Genomic DNA, 24,051 nt, shown 5'->3' with positions numbered 1-24,051 from the left:
ATATTTCACTTAAATATTTTATATGATTTGAATCAGTTAGCAGATAAATAGAGGACAATTCTTAAAACATTTAGAAATAACTTTTATAATTTCATTGCAGTGTTAATAATTTTATCAATTGTGAATGACACAAATTAATAATTATTCGTTGACCACGACATTTATAGGTTCCAAAGCACAGAACAATGTTTCATTGACATGTGTCGACATCTAGTAGTTTAAATTTTTATAGCAGGATTTTAACGAGTCTCATAAGGCCTCGAACTTTCTAACTCACGTTGTTGCTGTTTTTAAACTCTTTGAATAAAACACGTGTACATTTTTTAAAGTTAATTATTAAGTCAATTTGTGTGAATAATGTAATATTTTAGAGAAATGTTTTGATCAAAATATACGTGTTTGGTGCTCTGCACAATTAATAAAGAACTATGCAATGTTTAGAACAAAGGTTATAAGTAATAAAAATAAATATTTTGTATTAAAACGTGGGTAACGATGATATTTCTAAATATTGTACGTAATACTATTCAACCAATTCGATATGCTAAACAATTAAAGACAGTTAATTTGTGTATAATACGGACGTATGTAAGATGGGTTAGTCGAAGACCGATTGCAATTGTTAACGAAGATGAACTTTTCGAAAGTGAAGATACTACTCAGCCGCAGATTTGCCGAAAAAGGATTTCTGCGAGAAAATCGAGTAAAAAGAAACCCATCCAAGAAAAGAAAAGTGAAAAAACTGAAAACGAAGTAAAAAAGAATTTATTTACAAAACTTAAAGAAAATGAAAAAATTGTATCGTAAGTTGCTTATTTTTTATTTTATTATAATCTTGAATAGAAAACTTCAAAGTTATATGCATAAAATAAAAAGAATTATTTGGGGATTTTTATGCTTATAGATCCTTGATGAGTAATTTAAAGTCACGAAAGAGGAGGGAAAAAAATGATGAGATAGTTCTAGAAGGAAAAAGACTAATCATAGATGCTATAAAATCTGGTGCAATACCGCATTCAATAATTTTCAATGATTCATCTGACATAGCTGCATTAAAACTTCCCAATGAAGTTAAATTATACAAAGTTCCATATACTACAATACAGTTGTGGTCTGCTTTAACCACTTCTCCTGGCTTGTTAGGTAATAATATTGTATATTTTAAACATGCAGCTTTTGTATTAAGAAGTTTAATACTTTAATGGTTTTGTCTATGTTTTTTTTTTGTAATGTAGGAATTTTTAAAACTCCAAATGTACATAAGAATGAACCAGTTGATAATGCATTACCACTTACTATTATTTGCGATAATATAAGAGAACCAGGGAATTTAGGATCTATTATGAGAGCTGCTGCAGCAGTAGGCTGTGAAAAATTAATCCTAATGAAAGGTATTAGACCATGAATTTATGACATATATATAAATGACATTAGTAATTTTTTAAATAAAGGAATAATCATTAAATTAAGATTCAATATCTTCAGGATGTGTAGATTTGTGGGACTCAAAAGTTCTCAGAAGTGCAGCTGGTACACATTTCCAACTACCTATTCATGCATTTCCAACATGGGATGAGATTCCATTGCTAATTAATGAAGACAGTAACATTTTTGTAGCAGATAGCACTTTTGGTGATGAGTTTTTGCACAATTATTCAACTGAAATACTTCAAACAAGTTTGCAAATATTTGATATTGATCCAGAAGATTTGAAGTCAAAACTTACAGTGGATACTAATAAGCAATCAAAAGAAGATATGGTACCAAAAAATAAACACCTGATGAGAGATTTCATGTTAAAACTACCTATTCTTCCATACTATTCTGTAGATTATACAAAAAAAGAATCTGTAATTGTTGTAAGTGGAGAAACTGAAGGTTTAAATTTTAATTCCTATAAATTCTTAAAAGAAAAAAACGGTATTCGTATCAATATACCTTTAGTAAAAGGAGTGGATAGTTTGAATGCGGCTGTAGCACTTGGTGTTGTTATCTTTGAAATTAGGAGACAATTTTTCAAGAAAAAGAGCCTCCTTTGATACAGATTTTTTGATAGATGTTACACAATTGTATAAATAAATCCTTGGCTTTTATTTCTGAATGAATTGTGCATTTATTATTTACAGAAGCTTACTTCATATAAGTTTTGTAAGAAATGACATAAAAACAATGTAATATAGATCATAATGAGTTCTAATAGTTTAATTTCCATTATTAACGGGTTGAGCAGCAGCTGGTCGAACTACAAAATTAGAATATCAAAGTATGGTATGTCTCTTTATTTTATTCATTTGGTAAAAAGAATCTTACTTGTACAACTTTGAGGTTGAAACTTTATGTCGTCGATCGCAAAACCTCCATTACTAGCACTTCCTCTTAAGATGAGACGATAAGATGCACGTGCATCTATTGTTACCTGTGCCGCAGTCCATACAGGTCTAGGATTGTTAAATCCTTTCGCTGTTAATGACCATAACTAAAACAAATAAAATATTGATTTTTTAGGATATCCTAGATCTCAAAGAATTATGAATACCTACAGGTTGTTGTTTTCCATCATTCTCTTCATCGTTGCCTGCTTCTTCGTCGATATTCATTTTAATAACTTGCAACGTTGTAGATTCCTCAACACCAAAGGCAGCGAACCAAAAAGTGAAACAAACCGATTCTTCGTCGGGTGATGTTTGAATTATGGGAGATCGTAAACGTACATCTGTGGATTGTTTATTTATCGTAAAAATATCAAAGAAAACAAAGTCTCCGGTTGCCCCAAAAGTTTTATCCAATAGCTGAGCTGGACGATGAGCAAGAAACGCACGCTGCCAAGTGACTGTACGCTCGTTCTCAGAAGAAGTAATATTTTCCCAACCACATAACCCTTTCTCAAAGCTACAATCTTCAGGTCTCACAGATGCACCAGGTGGTTTCACTACAAACCAGTAATAACATAATTACTTTGAGGTAGAATTAGAAAAAACAGGATTTATTGAAAGCTTACCAGAGCAATTGCCAATATAGAAAGCAATATCGTCAATGCCAATGCTGCCACTAGCACGATTGGGACCCCAAGTACCCTCGAAAACTACGTTGAAGTTCCTCCTTTCGTTTATATTGACTTGTGCATACCTCCATGTAGGTCCTTGGTTACTATACAGTTGCCAGATTGATCTTGATTCAGTTGATGATTCTTCTGTTGTTTGTATAAGTACACGGAGTACACCTTTGAATTTGCATCATTATTATAGGCACATTAGAATAATTAAAGAAAAGATATAAAATATCTACCTAAGCTTGGTCCAATAGAATCAATGAAAGACTCAAACATAAAGTACCAGAAGGTAACACATAATGGCTCGTCACTGCCTTTCATTTCCCGACTAACGAGTTGCGCTGTTCCACCTCCGGATGATCGAGGTCCTCCTCTTGGACGTCCCAGATTAAGGAAATATTCATTTCTTCGATTAACTGTATATCCATTGCTGTACGATTTTCGTTGGTTCCTGGGATTCAGCACTTGTATAGATACTCTTTCCCACTCCACTCGATCAGGATCTCGAGAATTGATCCAGTCACATTCGTCGACTTCGAAGGTGCAGTCTCGTGGTGTAGGTACGGCAACTTGAGGTAAAGCTGTAAGTGTACATGAATGAATACTCGAAAACTAACAGTGATCTCTATCTCGTTTTCAATCAGATCTCTGTATGTATTAACTATTTTTTATAAATCTTTACCTGGACAAGCACCTTGTGTAAAAGAGATGTCGTCAATGGCAATATCTCCCATCTCAGTGTTACCTACGGATGCTTCGAAAAGGAGTTGAAAATCATCCAGAGAGCTAATTGTAATTTGAGCAACGAACCACGTATTTCCAGCGTTTCCGTTCAGACTCCAAATTTCTCGGAGAGCTGCATCCAAACTACGAAAATGACGAATGAACAGTTTTAAAGAACCGATGCCAGAGCCAAACATGTGGAACCAAAAGTGCATACACATAGGTGTATCGGCACTTGATGCGGGAAAGCTGGTGCTAACGAGCCTGGCTCTGTCTCCTGGTCGACGAGGAAAAGAAGAATCTATATACGCATATCCTCCAGCTGTTGATTGGTCTATCGAACTATCCATTGCGGGTCCAGTTGTGGGATTCCCACTTCCACGGCTCTATACACGTATTTATATATATTATAGCGTAATAGTGAAATTGATGATAAACTTACAATTGTCCAATCGAAATCATCCTCCGCGTCATTAGCCCAATCACAAAATCCACCAGCAAAATTGCAGAAACCGATACATGAAGTACCTGGCTGTAAATCTATGTCGTCTATGGCTATGTAGCCCCTATATAGACGGGCTGGATCGGTAGAATCCACAGGAATTCCTTCGATGATCAACTAAAAATAAATACCATGTTTCTATATGATAATCATGATATTCTTAATATCAAAACCATGATGCTTTTCTCAAGGAAAATATTAATTCGGGGAGAAAGTTATCCAATTACCGAATGTAACTCAGGATACGTGTATAGCATTTGAGTTTGCTGCCAAACACCCAGGGTATAATACTGAGCATTCCAAATGACACGTTCGTCAATAATTTCCAGTGGCTTGCAAGATGGTATAGTCGCATTTTCTGGAGTGATTTCTTCAGTTTGTTCTTTCTTAATAGAATATTCATCTACACCTACATGAAGTAGAACTCTCAGACCAGCGACGCTGAGGCCATCCATGCTATACTTAAACATAATACAAGTTCCAACAACTCCTGTACTTCCTAGTTGAGCGCTATGCAGCAGTCCTCCTAGAGTTTTTGTTTTACCATCCTTTTGTGGCAGTTGTGATGTTTCAAGGAAGGCATATCTAATTCAAATTTGAGTTACTATACATACATAGAATTGGAAATAAATATGTATATTGAAGCATACCCTCCTTCCATAGTACCAGTGGTATAATCACTTGGAGGACCACCCATCCAATTGGTACCCATGCCAGTTCCAGCTACCCAGTTTATTACACTATCACCATTTTGCCACTCACAAAGTGTCTGTGCTGGAAATGTTCCAAAGTCACAAAAAACTTCATCTATTGATGCTGTAGATAGTGGTGGTGTGATTGGTGGATACCTTAAAATGAAAGATACATTTTAAAGTGATTCAACTTTAACAGGTCAATTTTTTTTATATTTATAAATTTCTTACCTTTGCGTTGATGAATTTCTTTGGGCAAGAGTAGGCGGATTAAGTGGCTTTCGTGGCAACGGCATCTCTGTGGTTGGAGAAATAATTGTCCGAGTATATAGAATATCTGGTCTAACTGGCCAATGTCTGGGTTCGATATGTTCTACCTCGTCCATAAGATCATGATCTCGATCAATGGAATTGAATGGAAACTGCGTCGAGTTGAAAGCATCGTTGGTGACAAAAGTATCAAAGACATCCTTCGTCTCGTCATTTTCCATACTTTTGGTCCAATTGGGAATGAAACTTTCGTTTTCGCCGCCGACGAGATCTATTTGTTCTCCGAGCATCGGATTTAAAGGAATCCATGAAGAAGCACATGTTAGCCAGTAAAGGCAATTACATATTAATAAAATCAGCCACATTTTCTTAATATTTTAGACAATTTTTATTTCATGAAAAAAATAAGAAGATCTTAATATTGAGGTATTATATAAAGAATGTTAAGCAGATACACAATCACATGTTTCATCATGGAAACAACTAAGGATCTTTTTCTACCTTATGTATTTTATTATAAATTTTTCTGGAATTTAAAGTATTTTAAATACGAAAATAGGAAATTTTACACTTTAAATTACATAGCAAGAAGCTAACACTCAACTTCCAACACGGTTTCCTGATAAACAGAAGTTAGAAGTTATTGCGACGTTTATACACGCAGAAGAATGATAACTAAACTAAATACGAACTGAACGGTTTTCAAAAGGTATGCACGTGATGAAATAAAACGAACATTCCGCAGTTCCGGTCTTCGCTTCCTGTCGTTACGCTTTTGATCCTAGTACAGAGAGTCCGAGTTCGATAACCGTTCCCTGTACAATTTCATTAAACTGACTACCTACAATAATTATCTATAATTATTATAAAGTACATTATACTATAATACTTATTATGTACAGAACTATATAATAATTATATGAATACAAATATAAAAAGTGACTACTCTATCAAGAAAACCTATATTTAAATATATAACTTTTAGTGTCTAATTTTTAAGCGTTACTTACGATTTTAAAAATTTTAAAAATATTTCCGGGTTAAAATTTCCATTATTCTTGTTAGTAATACTCATAACTCGTCCTAAATTTAAATATATCCGAATAATGAAAGATACAAGGTAAGGGCAGAGGATCAATTGATCTATTTTCGGCCGACAAAATGGATCTTTTCTCAACATTTTTGATATCAAGCTAACAACAGACGTTGATGTCCCTCGGGGAAGAGGCCGTGGTCTTTCTTCGCAAATCATTTTTATGATTTCTGTTAGACTCTGAAAATTGGGATACATACCATACGTATAAAAAATAGAATAAAGTCAAAAATTACATTGATTAAAATCCGGATTAAATTAATCTAACTTTACCGTAGCGGGAAAAGGATGTCTTTTTGAAACCATTTCATAAAGAATGACGCCCATGCTCCATATATCGCATTTGAAATCATAAGATTGATCCGTTAGCATTTCTGGAGCCATGTAACAAAATGATCCAGCGCGACATATAATTGATGGTTTCGTTAATCTGTACAATAATAACAATATTCCATAAAATTATATAAAAATATTGAACATAAACTATTAATATTTCATAAAGTAACTTTTTCACAATGAATGATACTCTTTAAAATTTTTCGAGACGCCGAAATCTCCGATCTTTACAATGTCACCGCGACTTCCGGTTAGCATGATGTTTTCCGGTTTCAAATCACGGTGAAGAATCTTTTTGAAATGGATGTGGTGAACTCCAAGAACGACTTGGGAGAATAAATACAGCGCATCCTAAATTAACATATGTATTCATTAGTATTAACATATTAATATTATATCAAATTTTTAAAATATCGTAGACGAAAAATAATGAAATGTAATGTTTCCCAAGTTCTTACTTCCTCTTTGAGTGGTGTCTCGTTGTTTTCTAACAAATCTTTCAAAGTGCCTCGAGTTGCATATTCCATAAGAATGTAACTGTGATTGTCTTCTATCCAAGCTCCATAGTAAGCAACTATATTAGTATGTCTCAAAGTGTGCAAACATTTCACTTCTTCTGATATGTTCTGAGCACATTAAATATGCATGCAATTAGTTATAGTATATAAAATTAAGCATAGAAACAATCTTTTATGTACAAAAAAAGTTAATTAATAGGTACATCTCCTTGATATTGTGACACAACAATTAATTTGCCCTATTTCAATTAAGAAATCCTCACCTTAAAAGGTAGTGCGTTTACATTATCGAGAATTTGTTCCTTAACTACGAATGGTTTAGAGTCTTTCTTTCGTCGTACTAAGTAAACTGATCTAGAAACAATAGACGATGAGGAAATAGGAAAATTTAATTTAGTACGAATACATACCCGAAAGACCCCTGTCCTAACAATGTTTCGAATATATAATCATTTATATGCATGGACATTTTTGACAAAAATGATAAAAAACGCGAATAAAATCGAATTATTAATTCACAAAATTAATTTAGCTAAGAGTACTAAACATCAATCGATTTGTTATGGTAGATCAATATAAACAGTTAGTCCAATAAAGTTTGAATTTTTTTCTGGTATGTCAGAAATGTCTATTTCCAATCAGATGTTTGAAATTGAATAACATAATTAAATATAATAATTAATTAAATACATTTACTTTTTAAGAGCTGTTTTTTTACAAAAAAAATACAATGATTTTTTGACTCGATTAGTTTTGTGTTTAATGGTGTACTGTTACAAATTAACAAATAAGATCATATGAAAATCATAAGGAATTCGTTGTTTCTCTATTTATAACTTGGAATGCACAAATGAAATCTAATTATATTTCGAGAATATGCATATGACGTGCATAGATTGTGGATTTATTATTATTCATAAAAAGTGTTTACAAAAACGCATTCTTGTTTGCTCACAATTTATAAAGTATTGTTTTAATACTATTTAAAGTCTCTAAGATTCGTTAGCAAACATTCTCTATACATATGTATTAACGAAAGCACATATGCAAAGGTAGGGAAAATTCGGGCATTAAATTACATGTAGTAGTTTTATTCTTCTTTTTTTACAAATAACGCAATAAAGATTTTTTTCCTAAAGCGTTTAGATGTATTATATCATACCACAAAAAAGGATGTAGTGACGCAGTTGACCTGATTGAATTGCATAATTCACAATAGTAAATGCTGCATTCAAGAACACGCAGACAATTTAATATAGATGAACAACGACAAAAATGGGTTATTTTTTAAGTTTTGATCGTAAAAAAGTTCTTGTCCATAAGGTGAAACACTGCTGGCAAAACAATATGGCTACTCTAGTTTTTCAAAAAGTGTGCACGTTAACGCGATATATGTACTCTCTTTTAGAGCACTCGTGCACACATCAACAATTTTTTAATTGAACGATGTTCACCAAACATTTATTTCCAATGAAAAAAGCAAACCACCTTATACCCTAGTGCAATGCAGAATTAGATGATACTGCAGTATGTACAGAGTATCCCATAAGATGCATTATCAAACTCATACGTCAAACCAAAGACGTTTTAACTGAAGAAAACAATTCTTGATGCTCTTACGCGATCATTTCTTTGTTGATTAAATTTCTTGTTATTAATAGAGAAAAGCAGATGCATCCTTAATAAACTTAAACACTTAAACACTTGTGCTAATATTTGGTAAAGTTATAATCCAACCACTTCTTTGGAAACTCGCTATATGCTCAAATCTGATTTAAAGTACACAATGACTTCAGCAGAAATTAATGCAATACGATTTGCAGCCGGTAATTAAGTTTATTAGGCATGCATTCAACATAACTGTCGATGACTCTTAGTGACTAATGACCATGTGATAACACTAAGAATTGCTTCATTTTTTTGATTTAGAACTATCTTATTTTTCGGATATATCACATCCTATGAAAAACGCTGCATACAAATGCATATACTTTTGCTTCAGTATTCTTTTGAACTTTATCAATAACGATTTTAAAAATTAACTATTACTAGAATCTAGTATATTGTTAGTATCATTTCCAGAAGAGGCAGAACTCCGTGATTGTTTCAAGCTGTCTAAATATTCCTGCTGTGATGTAGCCAAAACTTGCGAGAGTATGTCACTGTCTTCCCAATCAGTCAAACCTAGTAAATTACGAACATATTTTTGCATAGCAAAAATTATTCTTCTTGATCAAAATATTTAAAATTAATTATATAGTGTTTCATTTAACTGAAAACAGTAGAATATCTCATGAGGGATTAACGTAACCTAAAAAGTTTTAATAAAAGTTGTTTGGTAAAAGGGAAACATCATATGGTGCAAATAATTTTTTTGCAGATTAAATAGTAAGCAATTTGAAGGAGGATATCATATGGTGCAAATCATTTGCAGGTCGAGTAATGGGGGAGATTTTAAGTTGGAGGTCAACTTCGTTTTTTTTAATGGAACCATACATTTTTTAATAAAATAATCAATCCATCTCGACATTCCCTATAAGAAAGTATTAATCTATTTATGTTGATTATTTAAATATTTTAACTTTATTTTGACAAATCCAATGACAATGCATCTATGAAATGCTGAGATGGATTGACTAATATATTGAAAAATGTATGATTCCATTTAAAATAATAAAGTTCACCTCCAACTTAAAATCTTCCCTATTACTCGACCTGCAAATGGTTTGCACCATATGATATCTTCCTTCAAATCAAACAACTTTTGTTAAAATATAGCTTTATTCCCTCATGAAATATCCTACTGCTTTCAGTTAAACGGAACATCCTGTACCTATATTATAATTATATATCATGAGGTAACTTAGTTATTGACATTTAATTTAACCGCTAATACTTGACTTACCAAATACTTCGGGAGGAAGACGATTGAATAACGAGATATCTGGTGAAGCATGAGCCTCTTTACTACTACCTGGTACAGGTTCCTGCGAGATTTTAGATTCAAAATCTGAGGCAAGGTGAGACATGGTAGATCCTTGTGTTGACTGGTGTTGCGGAGACCTTTTATTGTATCTTACCGAATCATTTACCTGAAATTATAAATTAAAACATACAAAACATAGTATACAACATAATATATATAGGCTACATCGTCTTAGTAACATTAGTAACTAGAAACAGACTTTTGGAGAATTACGCAAATTATCTTGGCTAGTTTGAGTCGTGGTCGGAGAAGAAGTGTGGCTTCGTTGTTGACCACGACCTCCATGAGGGTGAAAATGCGCGTGACTGTGTTGCGCACTTGTTACCGTACTTGTACTGCTGCTGCTCGCTGATCTCTTTATTAAATCACGAAACAATGTTTTAGTATTACTCGTCTAAAATAATAGACAAAAATTGCATGGAACCTACAGCTTTTCGCATTTCATTATCCCTTAACCATTGCAAATAACTTTCCCTGGCAACTTGTTCTTCTATGGCTTCGTTTGTTGCTTCCCAGTCAGTTGCTTTTATTTTATCTTCTAGCATCGTCTGTACACAAAAATAATTGTTCTTTTCATTTATTGTAGAAGTTTAAAGTTTAAAACGATATTAAATATAACAACTAACTATAGTAATTCTTCACCTGCTCAATGTGTAATTCTTCGCTTTGACGGACTGCATCTGATATAAGTTGTCGATCCGCAGCACCAGGACTGTATGAAGGTAAGCCAAGACCAACACCAATTGTAGCTTTATATGGGTCTACTATGCTATTATAATGGCTACCACGTTGATAAGACAATCGTATCGGTTCATTATCACTTTCGACCATCGTATGGAAAATATTAATGGGTTCTGTGTAGAATTACAAAAGGTAATATTAAAAGTACAAAATGATTAACTTTACCAAAGCGCATATTAACACGCACCAGTACTGTAGCAATATAATTGAATGCTACGATTATACATTTCAGACATAGCTTGCATCTCTATATGATTTCCATGTACATATTCTTGTCGTTTTCTATCTACATATGTGCTAAAATCTTCCGCTACAAAGTGAGAAAAAAATTCTTGATTGGAAGCCTGGAAAATCACACCATATAATTAATAAATTTATTTTTGAATAATGGATTTCTATCATTTTTGTGTTCAATACTTACAATATAATCCATGCAATGCTTCCGAACTACACCATGCATTTCTTGATCACCATAAACTTGATCTGCAACAGCTCTAAATAGACATGCTCCATCCTCACCCATCTTTTTGACGATAAATCCCATTTTTCGCATTCGTTTCTCAAACCATCTATCTCGCTGTAAAAAAAAAATATAATCAAAAAATTTGACAATAAAAATTATCCATTGTCATAACTATCTATCATTTCATAACTAACCTCTTGCCATTCAGCCAGTGTAAGATTATTTCCAGTTCTGCCAGTATATTCATCACCACTATTATATCCATTAGCTAATTCATGTTCTATATTTGCAGCAGCCCCAACAATAGCCATTCGATTATTGGCTATGACACTACCATCTGTAGCTAAGTAAAGTGTATTATTTATTATTTATTTTTCTAAGAAATGTTTTCATATTTTATATAAAAAAATTTTAATATCAAAGAAAAATGTCTTTTTTTCAATATAATTTAAGTTGATCTATGCTTGTTTTAATATAAAGTGATAAATTTAATATATGTATGCATAGAAGAAGCATTACAAATATGAACCTTGTAAGCCACTGCTAGATGCAGTGGGAGGTGTAGCTTGTCTTTCACGTTCTCTTTCTCTCTCCCTGTCTCTTTCTCGACCCCTATCTCTTTCCCTATCACGTTTTGAACGTGAATTTCTTCCAATACAACCACTGTAAAATAAACACTCAACATAAAATAAACAAAACATAAATTTCTGAATACAATATACCAGACTGAATATATCTAAAATGATAGATAATACAATGATATAAAACAAATTTAGGAATTCTTTGGTCTTTCATACAGTACCTATGTGGACTTGCTCGTTGTCTGTGGCGTTTACCATGACTGGGACCACTTCCTTCTTCAAAATGTTTATCTTCTCGACGATCTACACTTGACTTTAATAGAAGAACACATATATAAGTGTTGAATACATTATAATATATTTTTATTAACTATAGAGAGTTATTATATACATAGCAAATGACAAATGATATTCCATAAAAAAAAGGATAGATTTGAAATTATGAGTATTTATATAAAAATTTAATAATAAAAAAGGAAAGCAAAATACCTAATGTAATGTTAATTCCTTAATTCCCATAGGTACCTATAAATATTACTTTCTTATTTGTTCTATAACATAAGCAAATCAATAGTTTATAGGTTCTAATGCATTCTAGTAAGTCTAATAAGTCTAGTAGTCAGTTTAGTATCTATTCCGATATATTAATTCATAATATTGTTGACAGAATTTTGGTTTCATTCATTTTTAACAGTATCATGAAAAAAAGTATGTTTTGTGTTATTTGATTTGTTTGCTATCATTTGAAATTTTATGTGCATCTGAGATATATGAATATATTCTATACTAATATAATACTCATGTCCAAATTATAACATATATTTTTTTTGTGTGCTAAAATAATGAAATGTATACACCAACAAAAAATGTGTAATTTATAATAAAAATAAAAAAGTAAAGTAAAATATATTTTACATGTATCTCAGAGTAAACTCGTAAAACATGTTGTTTTATATCAATAGAGATAGAAATGAGCAACTGATGAAATATTTCCAATATTTTCTCATAATGTGACCTATGGGAATTGGGGGTTAAAAAAAAAATTAGCTTTTATGTTTCCTACCTCGTACGAGCTCCCTGTAAGAACGATAGAACCAGATCCGTGATCAGCTTGAACCCCATGTAGATCGACCGCGAAACCGTTCGCTGCACGTACCTGTCACGGTTCGCAAAAGGTCGTTTTAAGGTTCGCTCTTGCAACTACTTGCAACTAGAAGTATTTGTGCGAGTAGTATAGTTGCAATGAAGGGATTATTCATTCACCTGATATGGGCTATTAGGTAGTGTGATGGATCCGGAGGTATGCTCGTTTTGCACTCCGTGAACATCGACTTCGGAAGTGCTGCCTCCTTCTCGTCTATCTTTCGAGGCGTTCGTCTTCTTCTTCGACAGAATGGTCATCTTGCGTAATCGATCGTCGGTGGTCGTTCAGACGCGACGCTCGTTTTAACAAGATTTCAAAAGAGAACCTCGCAGGCTTACGCTCACCGCGCCTTCAACCCCGTAACTTCCTTCCTGATCCACAATTGCTCTATCCACTTATTTATTATTATTCTCAACGATGATCTACCAAGTACACCTCGACGTACGTGGATGCGAATAGATCCTTTAGTAATATGTCACTAATTAACTCTTCGGAATTTAAATCAGGACAATATAGCGCTTTGTAAGAAATACAGCATGATACCTTTGATAACCAACTACTACATTAATTCGTGTTATTTCGAATGTTTTGTCAGACAGCCATGACTACACTTGCACACACTACGAGGCTACCTATTGCCAATCTGTCGCGTGGTATTTCCCCTATACCCGACCGTAAAAGTCCCTGCGCTAGATATTTATCAGTTGTTTTAAAGAACATGAACTCTATATTGCCTAAGTATACTCGAGGTTTTTTTTCGAATTTTTAATATTAATGAATAAATGTTAAATACTTCGATCAGTCAAGTAGAAATTGATAGGGTTAATTTTTCAGGTAAAAGTTTGAAGCGACATTCTCGATAGATTTCTATTCTATACAATAGGCAGAATGGAAAACACTGATAAAATTTAGCAAATTTCCTTTGCTACACTTTTAGGGAAATAATAATAAAGTTGATTGAATATTTTTACTACAAAGCACACCTGTTGTTACTAAGCTAACTTTACGTATGTATACATATAATACAATACTAATAACATACTTCACATGTGTTGTCACGCTTTCTTGAAAATTTCTACGGTATCATGAGATAACATATGGACAATATAGAAACTGAACTATGATGCATGTATGTGTATACATATATATATATATATATCTGTCACTATGATATCAGATTTATAATAATGTATGTAAGATAATTGTTGTAAAATGTGCGATAAATTTTCTGTTGTCGATATAATCAGCATCATTGACTGAAATAAAATATTTCGTGGAAAATATAACCTCCATCGTTTGTTTATAGAAAGTTGTATCAACACTTCGAATTGCAACCCTCTGTTCAAAGGGTGGTTTAAAAGAAGTACAAAGCACATGGTCGTCATTTAAATTACAAGTGCTATAAGAAGAAACTGATATTAACGACAAAACAGTTTTTTTATTACATATAAAATACAAAAAGTAGGTTTTAAATATTTTATCATTTAATTATTATACGTTCGAAAACAACTATGGTAAATGAGTGCCTTAAAAGATCAAGATCCCGATTACGGGCCATCCGATGCAAGTGATGAAAAACATCAACGAATTTACGAAGAAAATGGTATATATGAAATTTTTTATCAAATTTACGCGATGTTTCTATTGTATCTAACCTGTTTATACTCCATTTATTTTAATATTAAGAACTATCTTTTTGTAACATTACTAAAAATTGAATGTGTACAATCAATAAAATATACAGAATTAATTGTATTTATTTGCATTCGTTTTTATTGTTATTTCATTTTAGCACGAAGCAGTACAGCAAGAAAAATAACTGCTATTATTGAAAGGGAATTTTCCCAGGAAATTAATACAAAAGAGAAAGAAGTTTTAGAGTTACAAGAAAGATTGCATAGAGCATCAAAAATCCTTCATCTTTTGCGTTATGTTATTGTTGCCGACTTTTATAATCGCAAACAGTGTCAAAATTCACAAAATGGAGAAGCAAAGCAAACTCAAATTCATCCTGCAATAAAACAGCTGATTGGTAAATCACCAAAGTTATCCGACAGTTCAATTATTTCTACGTCAACAACATCTAACAAAGACAGTTATTTTACCACATCAGAATCAATTTCGATATACTCATCAAGTACCACTGGTGATGCTGCAGTAAAAATAGAAGAAGCTTCTGAACATTATCGATTGGAGAAAAGAAGGAATGAAACCGACGAAGATCCACGACCAAAGAAAATTCCACGATATATTCCTCCAAAAAGTGGAGTTCCAGAGTCTCAATGTCCATCAAGAGGTATTAGGCACAAAGTGAGGAAACGTATAATTATTGGAAACATTTCAAAATGGATTCCTCCAGAATGGAGAGAAGATGCAGCTAGTCACAAGTGGACAATGTATGTTAGAGGAAATAAAGAAAATCCTGATATTAATGATTTTGTTAGCAAAGTTCGATTCTTTTTACATCCTAGTTATAGACCTAATGATGTTGTCGAAGTTACATCAGCACCATTTTGTCTTTCAAGACGCGGTTGGGGTGAATTCCCGCTAAGAGTACAATTGCATTTTAAAAGTGCTCTCAATAAGCCAATGGACATAATTCATTATTTGAAATTAGACCGTACTTATACCGGTCTACAAACTTTAGGATCCGAGACACTTGTCGATATATGGATCTATGCAGACTCCCGAAATTCTAAACGAAATACGGGTAAAGTAATTGACGAAGATTTTAATGAGAACGAGCATAATTACGATGTGAAGCTAGAAAATGATAAAGATTCTAATCTCATGTCTGATTTTATAAGCAATAGCATAAATAAAACATTAGAATTAGCAGATAAGAGCAGTGAAGTGGTAGTTAAGAAAGAACCCTCAGGAGATATAAAAATTAATGAAGATTTAATAAATGTGAAAAAACTGTTATTTTATATAGAACATGATCATGATTATTGTGGTTCCAAGTATTTAAACGATTCTGAAAGAAATTTAACTATTGATCATTCATCAACAACATTAACTAATTCATTTTTACATAAGATTGTCACAGTAGATAATCAGCAGAAAGAAGATAGAGAGGAGGATACTGAAACTAATAACACAATAACAAGTGAACTTTTAATAAATGGATATCTAACAGACTTAAAGGTACAAGAGGAATTAACAAGCACAAGCATACCTTTGTTAGATGAAGTTAATCGGAAAGTACTTCCTCTAAGTTGCTCCAGAGTTCACTCAAACCTTCGTCCTTTGAAAATTTCTATTCCTCCATTGTTTGAACCATCTGGAAATAGACATGTCTTAGTTCTTCAGAACAATAAAACGATTCCTGTAGATATTGCAGGTATGGATTATGCCCGTAATAATGATTCAACAAAATCGAGGATAAATTTAACTACTTCTCGTGGTATTAGTTTGTTGAAGAAACCTTTAGGTACAGAAACTAAAATCCAAGAACAAGATCCTAATGGAACAAAGGTACAACAAGGATTAAAGCTTCAAGTTTCTAAAAGTATTCTCTTAAATGTAAATTCCAATATACCAGTACTAAAGATAGCTGAGAGAAGAAATTCACCAAATGATCTTTCTTTTAATTTTGAAAAAGAATCAGCTACTGAACAGATGTTAAAAGTGAATAATCAAGAATCGAAAGAATTCAAGTTATCACGCCAGAAAATCACTTTAGGCAAGGATAAATACAAGCTCCAAAGTAAAAAGGAGTTTTACGACGAAATTATCCGAACAATTGAGGTAGCAAATATTCTGAACGTTCAAGGCCTATTGCGATTCATTGTTAGAAGAATGCCCTTGATAACTCAAAATGCTTCCGACTCCGATTACAGACGACTCCATCCTTATGCCTGCACGAGCGAAGAAGAATTCTTTAGCTATAGTATAGCGAAGCGAAATGCCTGTGAATGGAATCGAGCAAAGATGATACGATATTTTATGAAGAAAAAGCCATTCACGGAGGAAGAATTATGGACCACTAAGGAAATAATGATTTGGGCGAGATTGCACGGTTATACGCCTCTTTGTCCGAATTTGACTATTCGGTCAATAAAACAGCAGAAGAGTTTACCTGTTTCCACAATCGCCAAAAGCATTTCTACATGTACACAGCCTGATACTTTCTGCAAGTGGCTTCAAATTTATCCAGATCAATCGAATGACAATTTGCTTAACTCTAATTTACATCAATCCAACGAATTGGACATTGAGGTTGATGTTGTAAATACTGATGTTCCACTAGAAAGCAAAAAAGGACTAAAAGAAAGAAAAGAGCATAAGGAATTTGTAAACACGAAAATTACAGTATTGGAACTTGAAAAGAAATTAGTGCCGTTTTATGATTTTATTTGTGAAACTGCCAGAGAAATTGGTATTAAGCTAATTTCTGAAGAAATTGTTCCCACTGTCATACATGGCGCAGCTGGTCGAATGATAATGCGGGTATGTTTTACACATATATATATATATATATTTACATAATTTAAAAATTAATGAAAAATTAAATTTCCTACATATTTTATATTTTGCTAGGCTGTTGAATGCCTTGCAGAGGATTTAGTCAGAATGTCTTTGGCGAAAGCTTGGGAAAGATGCAGTGATAATGGGTAAATATACTTTTTCAATCAGGCTACTTGTATATATATACATATATTTCGTATAAAATTCACAACTTTTTATGATGCAGATGTCAAATATACCTATTACATACATATATGTATGTATATTATTATCGCGGAATTGTGACATTTTTTTTATTTTATTTGTAGATATCCGAAGGTGATCGTTTTGGACGATGTACGTGGAGCCCTTCTAAGTCGTGAAGAATTTGATATTTTTACAAATCACGGGTTAGGCTCAAAATATCGGTTAACGGCTACAGATTAGCTTAGAAAAATATAAAATCTAGAGAATTTAATGACTGAAGGAATATTTAATATTAAGGAAATTTAAAAAATTCTGCCGTATTTAACACTTAAATAACATAGGTCTGCTGCAACAACGCGCTCCAATACAGTTCCGATAACGGAAGCCTCGCACATGTACAAATTTATAATTTTGAATAAAGTATATGAAATTTTGTACGAATCAGTAGGTTCAATAAAATTTAAACTAGTTCCTGACCTCTTCTCTGTTATATCTACATATAATTGAATTAACTTCACTCATGCCTCATCTTTTATATTTTCTTTCAAACATGTATATATGTATTTAAAAAAAATTTAAAAACGAGATCAAATATTAGGTAGCAAATATTAACAGATTTCTCACGAGAATTTGTTTACTGCACAATTGATGTCCCATCTATCGCATAATAACGTAATCATTTTCTTGTAGAGCCGCTTGCATTTCTACTAACGTGATATCTTTTAATCGAGGTGACATGGGAACGTAATTAGACTCGTCTGTTATTCTTTGGAATCCTAAATTATTTTTCTCAATCCGTACAGAGTTTTTATTAGATGTTAAAGGCAAACTACTAGGTCCAGATGCCCGAATATCTTGCAACCTTAAAAAGATATATATATGTATATAATATAAATAAATGTAATATTAAACAAGCATAATATTGCATGAAGAAAAACTGAATGAATACAAACCTGCTTCCTTTCATGGACTCCGAAGCGCACCTCTGACGTGGAGGCAAAGGTGGTGGCTCTTCTGATAGTCGATTACAAAAGAGATTCTCCATATAAAAATTTGAGGCAGCTACTGCACTCATGTCGGATTCATCTGGAATTTCTTCATAAATCCCAGAAGTTGCAGAAATATCAGAGTATCTTCTAACATGATAATGGCCATATGGTTCTGGTTGATAAACATCCTCATTTATTTTACCAGACATTCTATAGCTTATTTCTTCATATCTTTCATTAGATTCTCTTCTCTTAGATAATATTTTTAACTCCATTCTTCCAGTTGTTACTGAATAACTTCGCAAACGTTCATCATGGGATATTGCTCTAATATCACCTTCACTTAAGCTTAAAGGTCGTCCATTAGTTTGCTTGTGTCTTGGACCACGGCCCTGAGTTACCAAATCTTGCAACAATTTACCAGCTTCTAAACAAAACAAATGTAGTTCACCAATTCCAGCACGGAATTTTTTTGATGTATGAATCACACAAATACATTTAACGTCATCTGGTCGTCCTGCCGTGATCAAATGAAACTGATTTAGTTCATCCCACTCAAAATTCTCTAATGTTTCACCAGAATGAATATCCTTTATTATTACTCCTAATGTGCTTGTTATCAAATCACCATACAGTCCTGAAAGAAGTTCTGGTAATTAAACTTCAAAAAGCACAGATTCTTTCTATGAATAATGACTTAAATACCTGTCAATCCTGATGCTTTCGAATGTGGATTGTCAACCATAGATATTTTATAAGATCCTGGTGCAAATTTAAGCTTTCTAGGTCTTAATAGCTGTCTAATATTTGCCATCCATCGCTGTGATTCTGTCTCTGAATTACCAGCTAAATATAGCAATGGTTTTCTATCTTTGATAGGAAATATACCAAAAGCAAATTGCTTAGATCTAGATTGGGTACGGCAAATAATGGCATCCAATGGTATTACTATGAAATTCTCTTTGTCATTTGATGATGAACTATTATCGTTGCCAATACAATAATCAAGATTTACTCTGACTCCTAATTCAGAATCTAGCTTTTGAAAGGAACACCAATGCCTTTTCCAAACTTTCCAAGGGCCCAATGTTCTCTTTTTTACCTTATGAACTTTGGACTTGTTACCACAAAACTTGACATCTAGAAATCCACAGATTTCTTCCTCAGCCATTTCTCTCTCCTTTTCTAGAAGATATTTCATTGTTAATATTTAAAAAACAATGATCATTTTTACTTTGCATGAAAGGAAAATATTTATATAATTTGGAAACTACCTAGTACAAGAATAAGTGATAGAAGATATGGTTAACATGTTATTTTGTGAATTAATTACCTTAAGCTTATTGTCAGATGAGAAAGAGAAATACTTTTTCATAAAACAAAATATAATGCAATAAGAAATGTCTTTAATTTTCCACAGAAGAGCCAAATCAAGTAATTGGCTGCTTTTGATTTCCAATATTAACTATAAAATTTTATAAATACAGAAGAACATAGATATTTACAAAAACGCCCGGGCAATTCAATCAGCAGTATTATTTGTATTGTTTACTAACTTGCTCACTCCCCAATCTTAAACTCAGTACTGCCAACAATGTGAGAAATTAATCAGTCAGTTGTTACGAAAATCAGAATTCCCTAAATAAAATTTCTGCTATAATATGTTCAAATATAAGTATTATTAAGCTATTAATAGTGTAATTTAATATAATTTAATAAAAGTTTCCATCAGAAAAAACAGATCGGGAAAGCTTTGTTTAGAAATACAAAACATCATAAAGATTACATTTTTCTTTTTTTGCCATATTCTACAAGGTTCATACGCAAGTATAAAAAAATTTTGATCTATGTAATCTCACATAAAAAAATTTACATCCAACGTATATTTTATTAATTTTATAAAATTACAATTTTTAAATAATTTTAGCATTTCAATATGTAATGCTACATACAAAAAATATTTTTGTATTTCTTACATATTTTTAATGTGATCAGGCTGCATATTGAAACAAAAAAGCAGAAGGAGTTCTAATAGGAATTAATTTTCGATCACCGTATGGATTAGTAACCACATAATAACTTCTTCCATTAATAAATTGTTGTTTTTTTTTTATCAAAACATTGTCAGGATATTGATAAATCGCTGGAGGACTTCTTTTTAACATCATCATATAATTTTGTGCTGAAAGATTGCTATTTAAAGGATTTTGTGGTTTTTCGTTTGGACCACAACAAGGCAGATAGCAGCATACTTTTCTTTTACCATTTTGTACTCGGTACAATATAAACGCATAAATAAATTCAAATAAAAAGATAATTGCAGCAATTGTATATCCACCTACGACAACTTTGTATGTTAAAAGAAGATCAGTATTTCGCAATTGTCTCTCGCTTGAACGAAGATCAACTGGACAGATTTCAGCTAATGGCAAATCTTCTTTCTTCGTACGATGTATGATACCAGTCTCTATTAATCTTAACAGCCTGTAATTTAAAACAATAAAACCTATATTCAAAAAATTTCTATTAAGAACTCATTTCTATTACAATATTCCATTAAAAAAAGATGGGAATGTAAATAACCATCTTTATTTTTAGTAAAACTTAAGTTAGTAGATTGAATCCAATTAAAACTTACAATCTATTGATACGTTTTTCAAAAGTTGAACCATGCGGAAAACCAAAGGCACGGCTGGTTATTAAAATGCTACCAGGCATTATAACATACGTACAACGCGAGTTATGTTGTAAATGATGACGCGTTTTATTCATGTAGTCTTTGAATATTAAAGTTTGCAAGTAATGTGCCTCTGCTAGGAAAAGTCTTTCTAAAAGGAGAAAGTGAATCAAATGAGAAAAATGAGTAGAATGGTATTACTATCATTTCTTTCTATGTATATTAGGATATTTAATACATACTGGTAGTAACTGATTCTAAAATAGCTCTTGAATGCTCATAGTACTTAAAAACACCTTTTCCTTGCAATTTGCTTACGTTCAATAAACTCAAATCGTTCTCCTGATTCTGAAAACGTAACAAGATTTAATGTATTATTTTTATACGTTAAAATGTTTAATATTATCAAAAAATAATTCAGTTTAGCATTAAAATCTTAGGAAGATCGCTTTACATCTTACTTGAGAAAGAAGAAAATCAATCGTTCGTCCCTTATAGGTGATCCAACTGTATCCCTTCTGAACAATATCTTGTAGGGAACTAATAGAGAGCGTAAATTGAGGCTTTGTAAGAAACGCTGTGAGATTTGCCGTGTAAAAGGATGTCAAAATCAATATAAATATCCACCATGTAGCGAAAAGCATTCGTGTTGAATCTGCAACTCCAATTACAATTTTTAGAAATTGTAATAACAATGTATTTAAAATTAATCAATACATTTTACCTGTTGTAGCAACAATATTCGTTCCTTGTTTCAACAGAGAACTATAAACGAACCAGAAGCAAGAGGACAAACTGAAGTTTTCAGAACTTGGATCGTGCCATAATTTTGCTCTATATATCAAAAGATTAAATTAAAATTTATATTAATTACTGATTATATTATTTATAGTAATTATTAAAAAGTTTTTCAGAAACCTCATACTGGCGAAAAAATAAATAATTGGCCCCACAAAAATTAATGACATTAAAACTAATAGCCAGACGGTTCTTTCGAATGGTGCCAGAAGACCGGAACCTGTAGCTGATTCCTGAGGTCTCTTCATCACAGCAGTTAATTTCGTTTCATCTAGTGGAGCGCTGAACGTGCAATATTGTCCGATTTCCGGTAATACGGGAAGGAACGCAACAGCTACGTCTACTTTCTATAAAATGAAATAGATTTCTTTAACAATTAAATCATTGTATTGTAATTAAATCAATTATATTACAAATTCCGAAATAATACCTTCTCGTAAAGTAAACCAAGAATACCGCTACTTTTATCACCCAAAATATGTTCTTTTGGTGGAATAATGGTATAGGTGAAATTTAATTTTGTACTGAGTAAATCAAAAATGTAAAATGCATATCCTTTACCAACCCACTTTCCGTTTTCTTCTACAATTCCTGAGAAAGGCATGTCCTACAAAATAATAAACATATTGTGCATCTTTATATTTAAAAAAGGTAAAAAATACGCTGGATTTTGGACCTAACTTACATTCCAAGATGTTACTGTTAGTTGCGACGGCATTTCTTCATTATTTTTATTATTTGCCACATTATCTATTAATAGAAAATAATGTAAAGAATAATTAGAAATATTTTAAAACATTTTTATTTTATGAAGATAATGACGACTAACATATTAATTAATCGATTCATTTACGTTTCTAACTCAAACATAGAGAATAATTAAATCAATATGCTTTTTGAATTAGTATACTTCATCAATAACATTTAAAAAATAACGTATAAGCTATTTGATTAAAAGATAAAGAAAAAAATTCTGAAAAAGATGAGAATATAATTTAAAAATTAACATAATTTATTGTATTATTATTAAAAAAGAGTTGGACATATTACGCACCTTCACCATGAACATACCGAGTATATTCTTGAATGAAAAAAGATGCTATAAGAAGTAACAAATAAACAGTGTGCATCCTTTAATCTAAACTGGAATTACATTGATCTTAATCGATTCTAATTTAATGATCGTATATTATGTTATAGACAATTATCGCTTCCACAATAAAACTAGCACCTGTGTAAATCGATACTGACGTGCAGGTCACATCCTAGCTAATAGTGACCCGACCAACGTTTACGTAGTGACTGGTATACGCATTAACGCCTTCGAGTAGTATAAACATGAAAATCGACCCGCTTCTAATAACCTTGCAATCTGCTCATAGTAATCAATCATTCTTCCGATAAGTTCAATTGTTTCGTACTTTCCTAAAAAGTAATAATGAATTATAAATTATACGTCATATTTTAAAATGAATAGAAAGAAAGAAATATCTATGATCGATAGCGGCATAATTATTTGGAATTGGTAACATAAATTATTTTTGTCTTCAAGTCCAAAAGAATTAATTCTAGAGTGGAGCGCCGAAATTTTTCACGAACTCAGCAAAATTTGTTATTGAAATAAATAAATAGTAATTTAATTTATCCAGTCATCTCTACTCTCCAAAAAAATTGTTCGCATTGAATACATAGTATATACGAAAACCTATATGTACATTTGCTCTATATTTGATTTGAATGTTTTACATAATTTAGATTTTTACAATGGACGAGTAATTACAAGGCAATTTTTAAAATGATTAGCCATGGTTCTCATAACTTCAAAAATGATTA

The 24,051-nt window shown here is 32.1% G+C and overlaps 7 protein-coding genes across 17 annotated transcripts; 2 read left to right on the top strand and 5 right to left on the bottom strand.

Annotated features, from left to right (window-relative positions):
- Positions 1–238: 238 nt before the first annotated feature.
- On the top strand, positions 239–2,105 carry LOC138187322 (rRNA methyltransferase 3, mitochondrial). The gene is made up of 4 exons (XM_069127984.1): positions 239–803; positions 905–1,143; positions 1,236–1,391; positions 1,486–2,105. Exons 1-4 carry the CDS (start codon positions 496–498, stop codon positions 2,037–2,039), a joined length of 1,257 nt encoding a protein of 418 aa, XP_068984085.1. The 5' UTR covers positions 239–495; the 3' UTR covers positions 2,040–2,105.
- Position 2,106: 1 nt separating this feature from the next.
- LOC138187319 (MAM and LDL-receptor class A domain-containing protein 1) lies at positions 2,107–5,601 on the bottom strand. Its single transcript, XM_069127974.1, has 10 exons — positions 5,198–5,601; positions 4,925–5,122; positions 4,502–4,859; positions 4,215–4,391; positions 3,732–4,158; positions 3,286–3,630; positions 2,999–3,220; positions 2,541–2,929; positions 2,311–2,476; positions 2,107–2,242 (listed from the first exon to the last, which is right to left on the bottom strand). The coding sequence occupies exons 1-10, from the start codon at positions 5,599–5,601 to the stop codon at positions 2,202–2,204; spliced, it is 2,727 nt and encodes a 908-aa protein (XP_068984075.1). The 3' UTR covers positions 2,107–2,201.
- A 63-nt stretch (positions 5,602–5,664) lies between these two features.
- Positions 5,665–8,047, bottom strand: LOC138187323 (serine/threonine-protein kinase Nek5). Of its 2 annotated transcripts, none has more exons than XM_069127986.1 (7): positions 7,594–8,047; positions 7,447–7,537; positions 7,124–7,291; positions 6,856–7,016; positions 6,603–6,759; positions 6,247–6,509; positions 5,665–6,077 (listed from the first exon to the last, which is right to left on the bottom strand). In XM_069127986.1, the coding sequence occupies exons 1-7, from the start codon at positions 7,650–7,652 to the stop codon at positions 6,074–6,076; spliced, it is 903 nt and encodes a 300-aa protein (XP_068984087.1). In that variant the 5' UTR covers positions 7,653–8,047; the 3' UTR covers positions 5,665–6,073. The 2 variants fall into 2 exon arrangements, with proteins under 2 accessions (XP_068984087.1, XP_068984086.1); XM_069127985.1 differs by having other exon boundaries at positions 6,844–7,016; positions 7,594–7,785.
- A 206-nt stretch (positions 8,048–8,253) lies between these two features.
- Duba (Deubiquitinating enzyme A) lies at positions 8,254–13,852 on the bottom strand. Of its 6 annotated transcripts, none has more exons than XM_069127975.1 (13): positions 13,642–13,852; positions 13,218–13,560; positions 13,018–13,110; positions 12,176–12,267; positions 11,903–12,036; positions 11,568–11,716; positions 11,332–11,487; positions 11,098–11,254; positions 10,812–11,023; positions 10,598–10,738; positions 10,369–10,524; positions 10,089–10,275; positions 8,254–9,367 (listed from the first exon to the last, which is right to left on the bottom strand). In XM_069127975.1, exons 2-13 carry the CDS (start codon positions 13,353–13,355, stop codon positions 9,222–9,224), a joined length of 1,761 nt encoding a protein of 586 aa, XP_068984076.1. In that variant the 5' UTR covers positions 13,356–13,560; positions 13,642–13,852; the 3' UTR covers positions 8,254–9,221. The 6 variants fall into 6 exon arrangements, with proteins under 6 accessions (XP_068984076.1, XP_068984078.1, XP_068984080.1 ...); XM_069127977.1 differs by having other exon boundaries at positions 11,568–11,710; XM_069127979.1 differs by having other exon boundaries at positions 10,598–10,717; positions 13,642–13,845.
- A 161-nt stretch (positions 13,853–14,013) lies between these two features.
- D12 (YEATS domain containing 2 homolog D12) lies at positions 14,014–18,230 on the top strand. Of its 3 annotated transcripts, none has more exons than XM_069127973.1 (5): positions 14,014–14,105; positions 14,405–14,701; positions 14,891–17,550; positions 17,641–17,714; positions 17,877–18,230. In XM_069127973.1, exons 2-5 carry the CDS (start codon positions 14,617–14,619, stop codon positions 17,992–17,994), a joined length of 2,937 nt encoding a protein of 978 aa, XP_068984074.1. In that variant the 5' UTR covers positions 14,014–14,105; positions 14,405–14,616; the 3' UTR covers positions 17,995–18,230. The 3 variants fall into 3 exon arrangements, with proteins under 3 accessions (XP_068984074.1, XP_068984073.1, XP_068984072.1); XM_069127972.1 differs by having other exon boundaries at positions 14,100–14,227; positions 14,409–14,701; XM_069127971.1 differs by lacking the exon at positions 14,014–14,105 and having other exon boundaries at positions 14,296–14,701.
- Positions 17,739–20,307, bottom strand: LOC138187321 (uncharacterized). Of its 2 annotated transcripts, none has more exons than XM_069127982.1 (4): positions 20,077–20,307; positions 19,449–19,928; positions 18,708–19,380; positions 17,739–18,616 (listed from the first exon to the last, which is right to left on the bottom strand). In XM_069127982.1, exons 2-4 carry the CDS (start codon positions 19,912–19,914, stop codon positions 18,412–18,414), a joined length of 1,344 nt encoding a protein of 447 aa, XP_068984083.1. In that variant the 5' UTR covers positions 19,915–19,928; positions 20,077–20,307; the 3' UTR covers positions 17,739–18,411. The 2 variants fall into 2 exon arrangements, with proteins under 2 accessions (XP_068984083.1, XP_068984084.1); XM_069127983.1 differs by having other exon boundaries at positions 18,426–18,616; positions 18,712–19,380.
- Positions 20,308–20,624: 317 nt separating this feature from the next.
- On the bottom strand, positions 20,625–23,679 carry Ir76b (Ionotropic receptor 76b). Of its 2 annotated transcripts, XM_069127126.1 has the most exons (10): positions 23,450–23,679; positions 23,273–23,317; positions 22,904–22,968; positions 22,649–22,825; positions 22,339–22,565; positions 22,145–22,254; positions 21,882–22,075; positions 21,663–21,768; positions 21,382–21,571; positions 20,625–21,227 (listed from the first exon to the last, which is right to left on the bottom strand). In XM_069127126.1, exons 3-10 carry the CDS (start codon positions 22,934–22,936, stop codon positions 20,735–20,737), a joined length of 1,530 nt encoding a protein of 509 aa, XP_068983227.1. In that variant the 5' UTR covers positions 22,937–22,968; positions 23,273–23,317; positions 23,450–23,679; the 3' UTR covers positions 20,625–20,734. The 2 variants fall into 2 exon arrangements, with proteins under 2 accessions (XP_068983227.1, XP_068983226.1); XM_069127125.1 differs by having other exon boundaries at positions 23,273–23,679.
- Positions 23,680–24,051: the final 372 nt, after the last annotated feature.

The sequence above is a fragment of the Bombus flavifrons genome, chromosome 14, assembly GCF_040668555.2.
Source record: "Bombus flavifrons isolate JBK064 chromosome 14, iyBomFlav1_principal, whole genome shotgun sequence".
Classification (NCBI taxonomy): Eukaryota; Metazoa; Arthropoda; class Insecta; order Hymenoptera; family Apidae; genus Bombus; species Bombus flavifrons.
The sequence above is the reverse complement of the archived record's forward strand: the minus strand, read 5'-3'. Positions and strand labels throughout refer to the sequence as shown.

Coding starts and splice junctions, on each gene's coding strand:
- LOC138187322 (XM_069127984.1), top strand. CDS start 496: ATGATATTTCTAAATATTGTACGTAATACTATTCAACCAATTCGATAT. Junction 1,144..1,235: donor CACTTCTCCTGGCTTGTTAG/GTAATAATATTG, acceptor TTTGTAATGTAG/GAATTTTTAAAACTCCAAAT. Junction 1,392..1,485: donor AAAATTAATCCTAATGAAAG/GTATTAGACCAT, acceptor CAATATCTTCAG/GATGTGTAGATTTGTGGGAC.
- D12 (XM_069127973.1), top strand. CDS start 14,617: ATGAGTGCCTTAAAAGATCAAGATCCCGATTACGGGCCATCCGATGCA. Junction 17,551..17,640: donor CTGGTCGAATGATAATGCGG/GTATGTTTTACA, acceptor ATATTTTGCTAG/GCTGTTGAATGCCTTGCAGA. Junction 17,715..17,876: donor GAAAGATGCAGTGATAATGG/GTAAATATACTT, acceptor TTTTATTTGTAG/ATATCCGAAGGTGATCGTTT.
- LOC138187321 (XM_069127982.1), bottom strand. CDS start 19,914: ATGGCTGAGGAAGAAATCTGTGGATTTCTAGATGTCAAGTTTTGTGGT. Junction 19,381..19,448: donor GAAAGCATCAGGATTGACAG/GTATTTAAGTCA, acceptor AACTTCTTTCAG/GACTGTATGGTGATTTGATA. Junction 18,617..18,707: donor GAGTCCATGAAAGGAAGCAG/GTTTGTATTCAT, acceptor TATCTTTTTAAG/GTTGCAAGATATTCGGGCAT.
- Duba (XM_069127976.1), bottom strand. CDS start 13,355: ATGACCATTCTGTCGAAGAAGAAGACGAACGCCTCGAAAGATAGACGA. Junction 12,037..12,175: donor CAACGAGCAAGTCCACATAG/GTACTGTATGAA, acceptor TTTATTTTACAG/TGGTTGTATTGGAAGAAATT. Junction 10,525..10,597: donor ATAATGAAATGCGAAAAGCT/GTAGGTTCCATG, acceptor GATTTAATAAAG/AGATCAGCGAGCAGCAGCAG.
- Ir76b (XM_069127125.1), bottom strand. CDS start 23,348: ATGCACACTGTTTATTTGTTACTTCTTATAGCATCTTTTTTCATTCAA. Junction 22,076..22,144: donor GAATATTGTTGCTACAACAG/GTAAAATGTATT, acceptor TTGGAGTTGCAG/ATTCAACACGAATGCTTTTC. Junction 21,228..21,381: donor GAAAAACGTATCAATAGATT/GTAAGTTTTAAT, acceptor TTTAAATTACAG/GCTGTTAAGATTAATAGAGA.
- LOC138187319 (XM_069127974.1), bottom strand. CDS start 5,601: ATGTGGCTGATTTTATTAATATGTAATTGCCTTTACTGGCTAACATGT. Junction 4,159..4,214: donor ATGATTTCGATTGGACAATT/GTAAGTTTATCA, acceptor ATACGTGTATAG/AGCCGTGGAAGTGGGAATCC. Junction 2,477..2,540: donor ATGATGGAAAACAACAACCT/GTAGGTATTCAT, acceptor TATTTGTTTTAG/TTATGGTCATTAACAGCGAA.
- LOC138187323 (XM_069127985.1), bottom strand. CDS start 7,652: ATGTCCATGCATATAAATGATTATATATTCGAAACATTGTTAGGACAG. Junction 7,017..7,123: donor AGACACCACTCAAAGAGGAA/GTAAGAACTTGG, acceptor ATGTTAATTTAG/GATGCGCTGTATTTATTCTC. Junction 6,510..6,602: donor GACATCCTTTTCCCGCTACG/GTAAAGTTAGAT, acceptor CCCAATTTTCAG/AGTCTAACAGAAATCATAAA.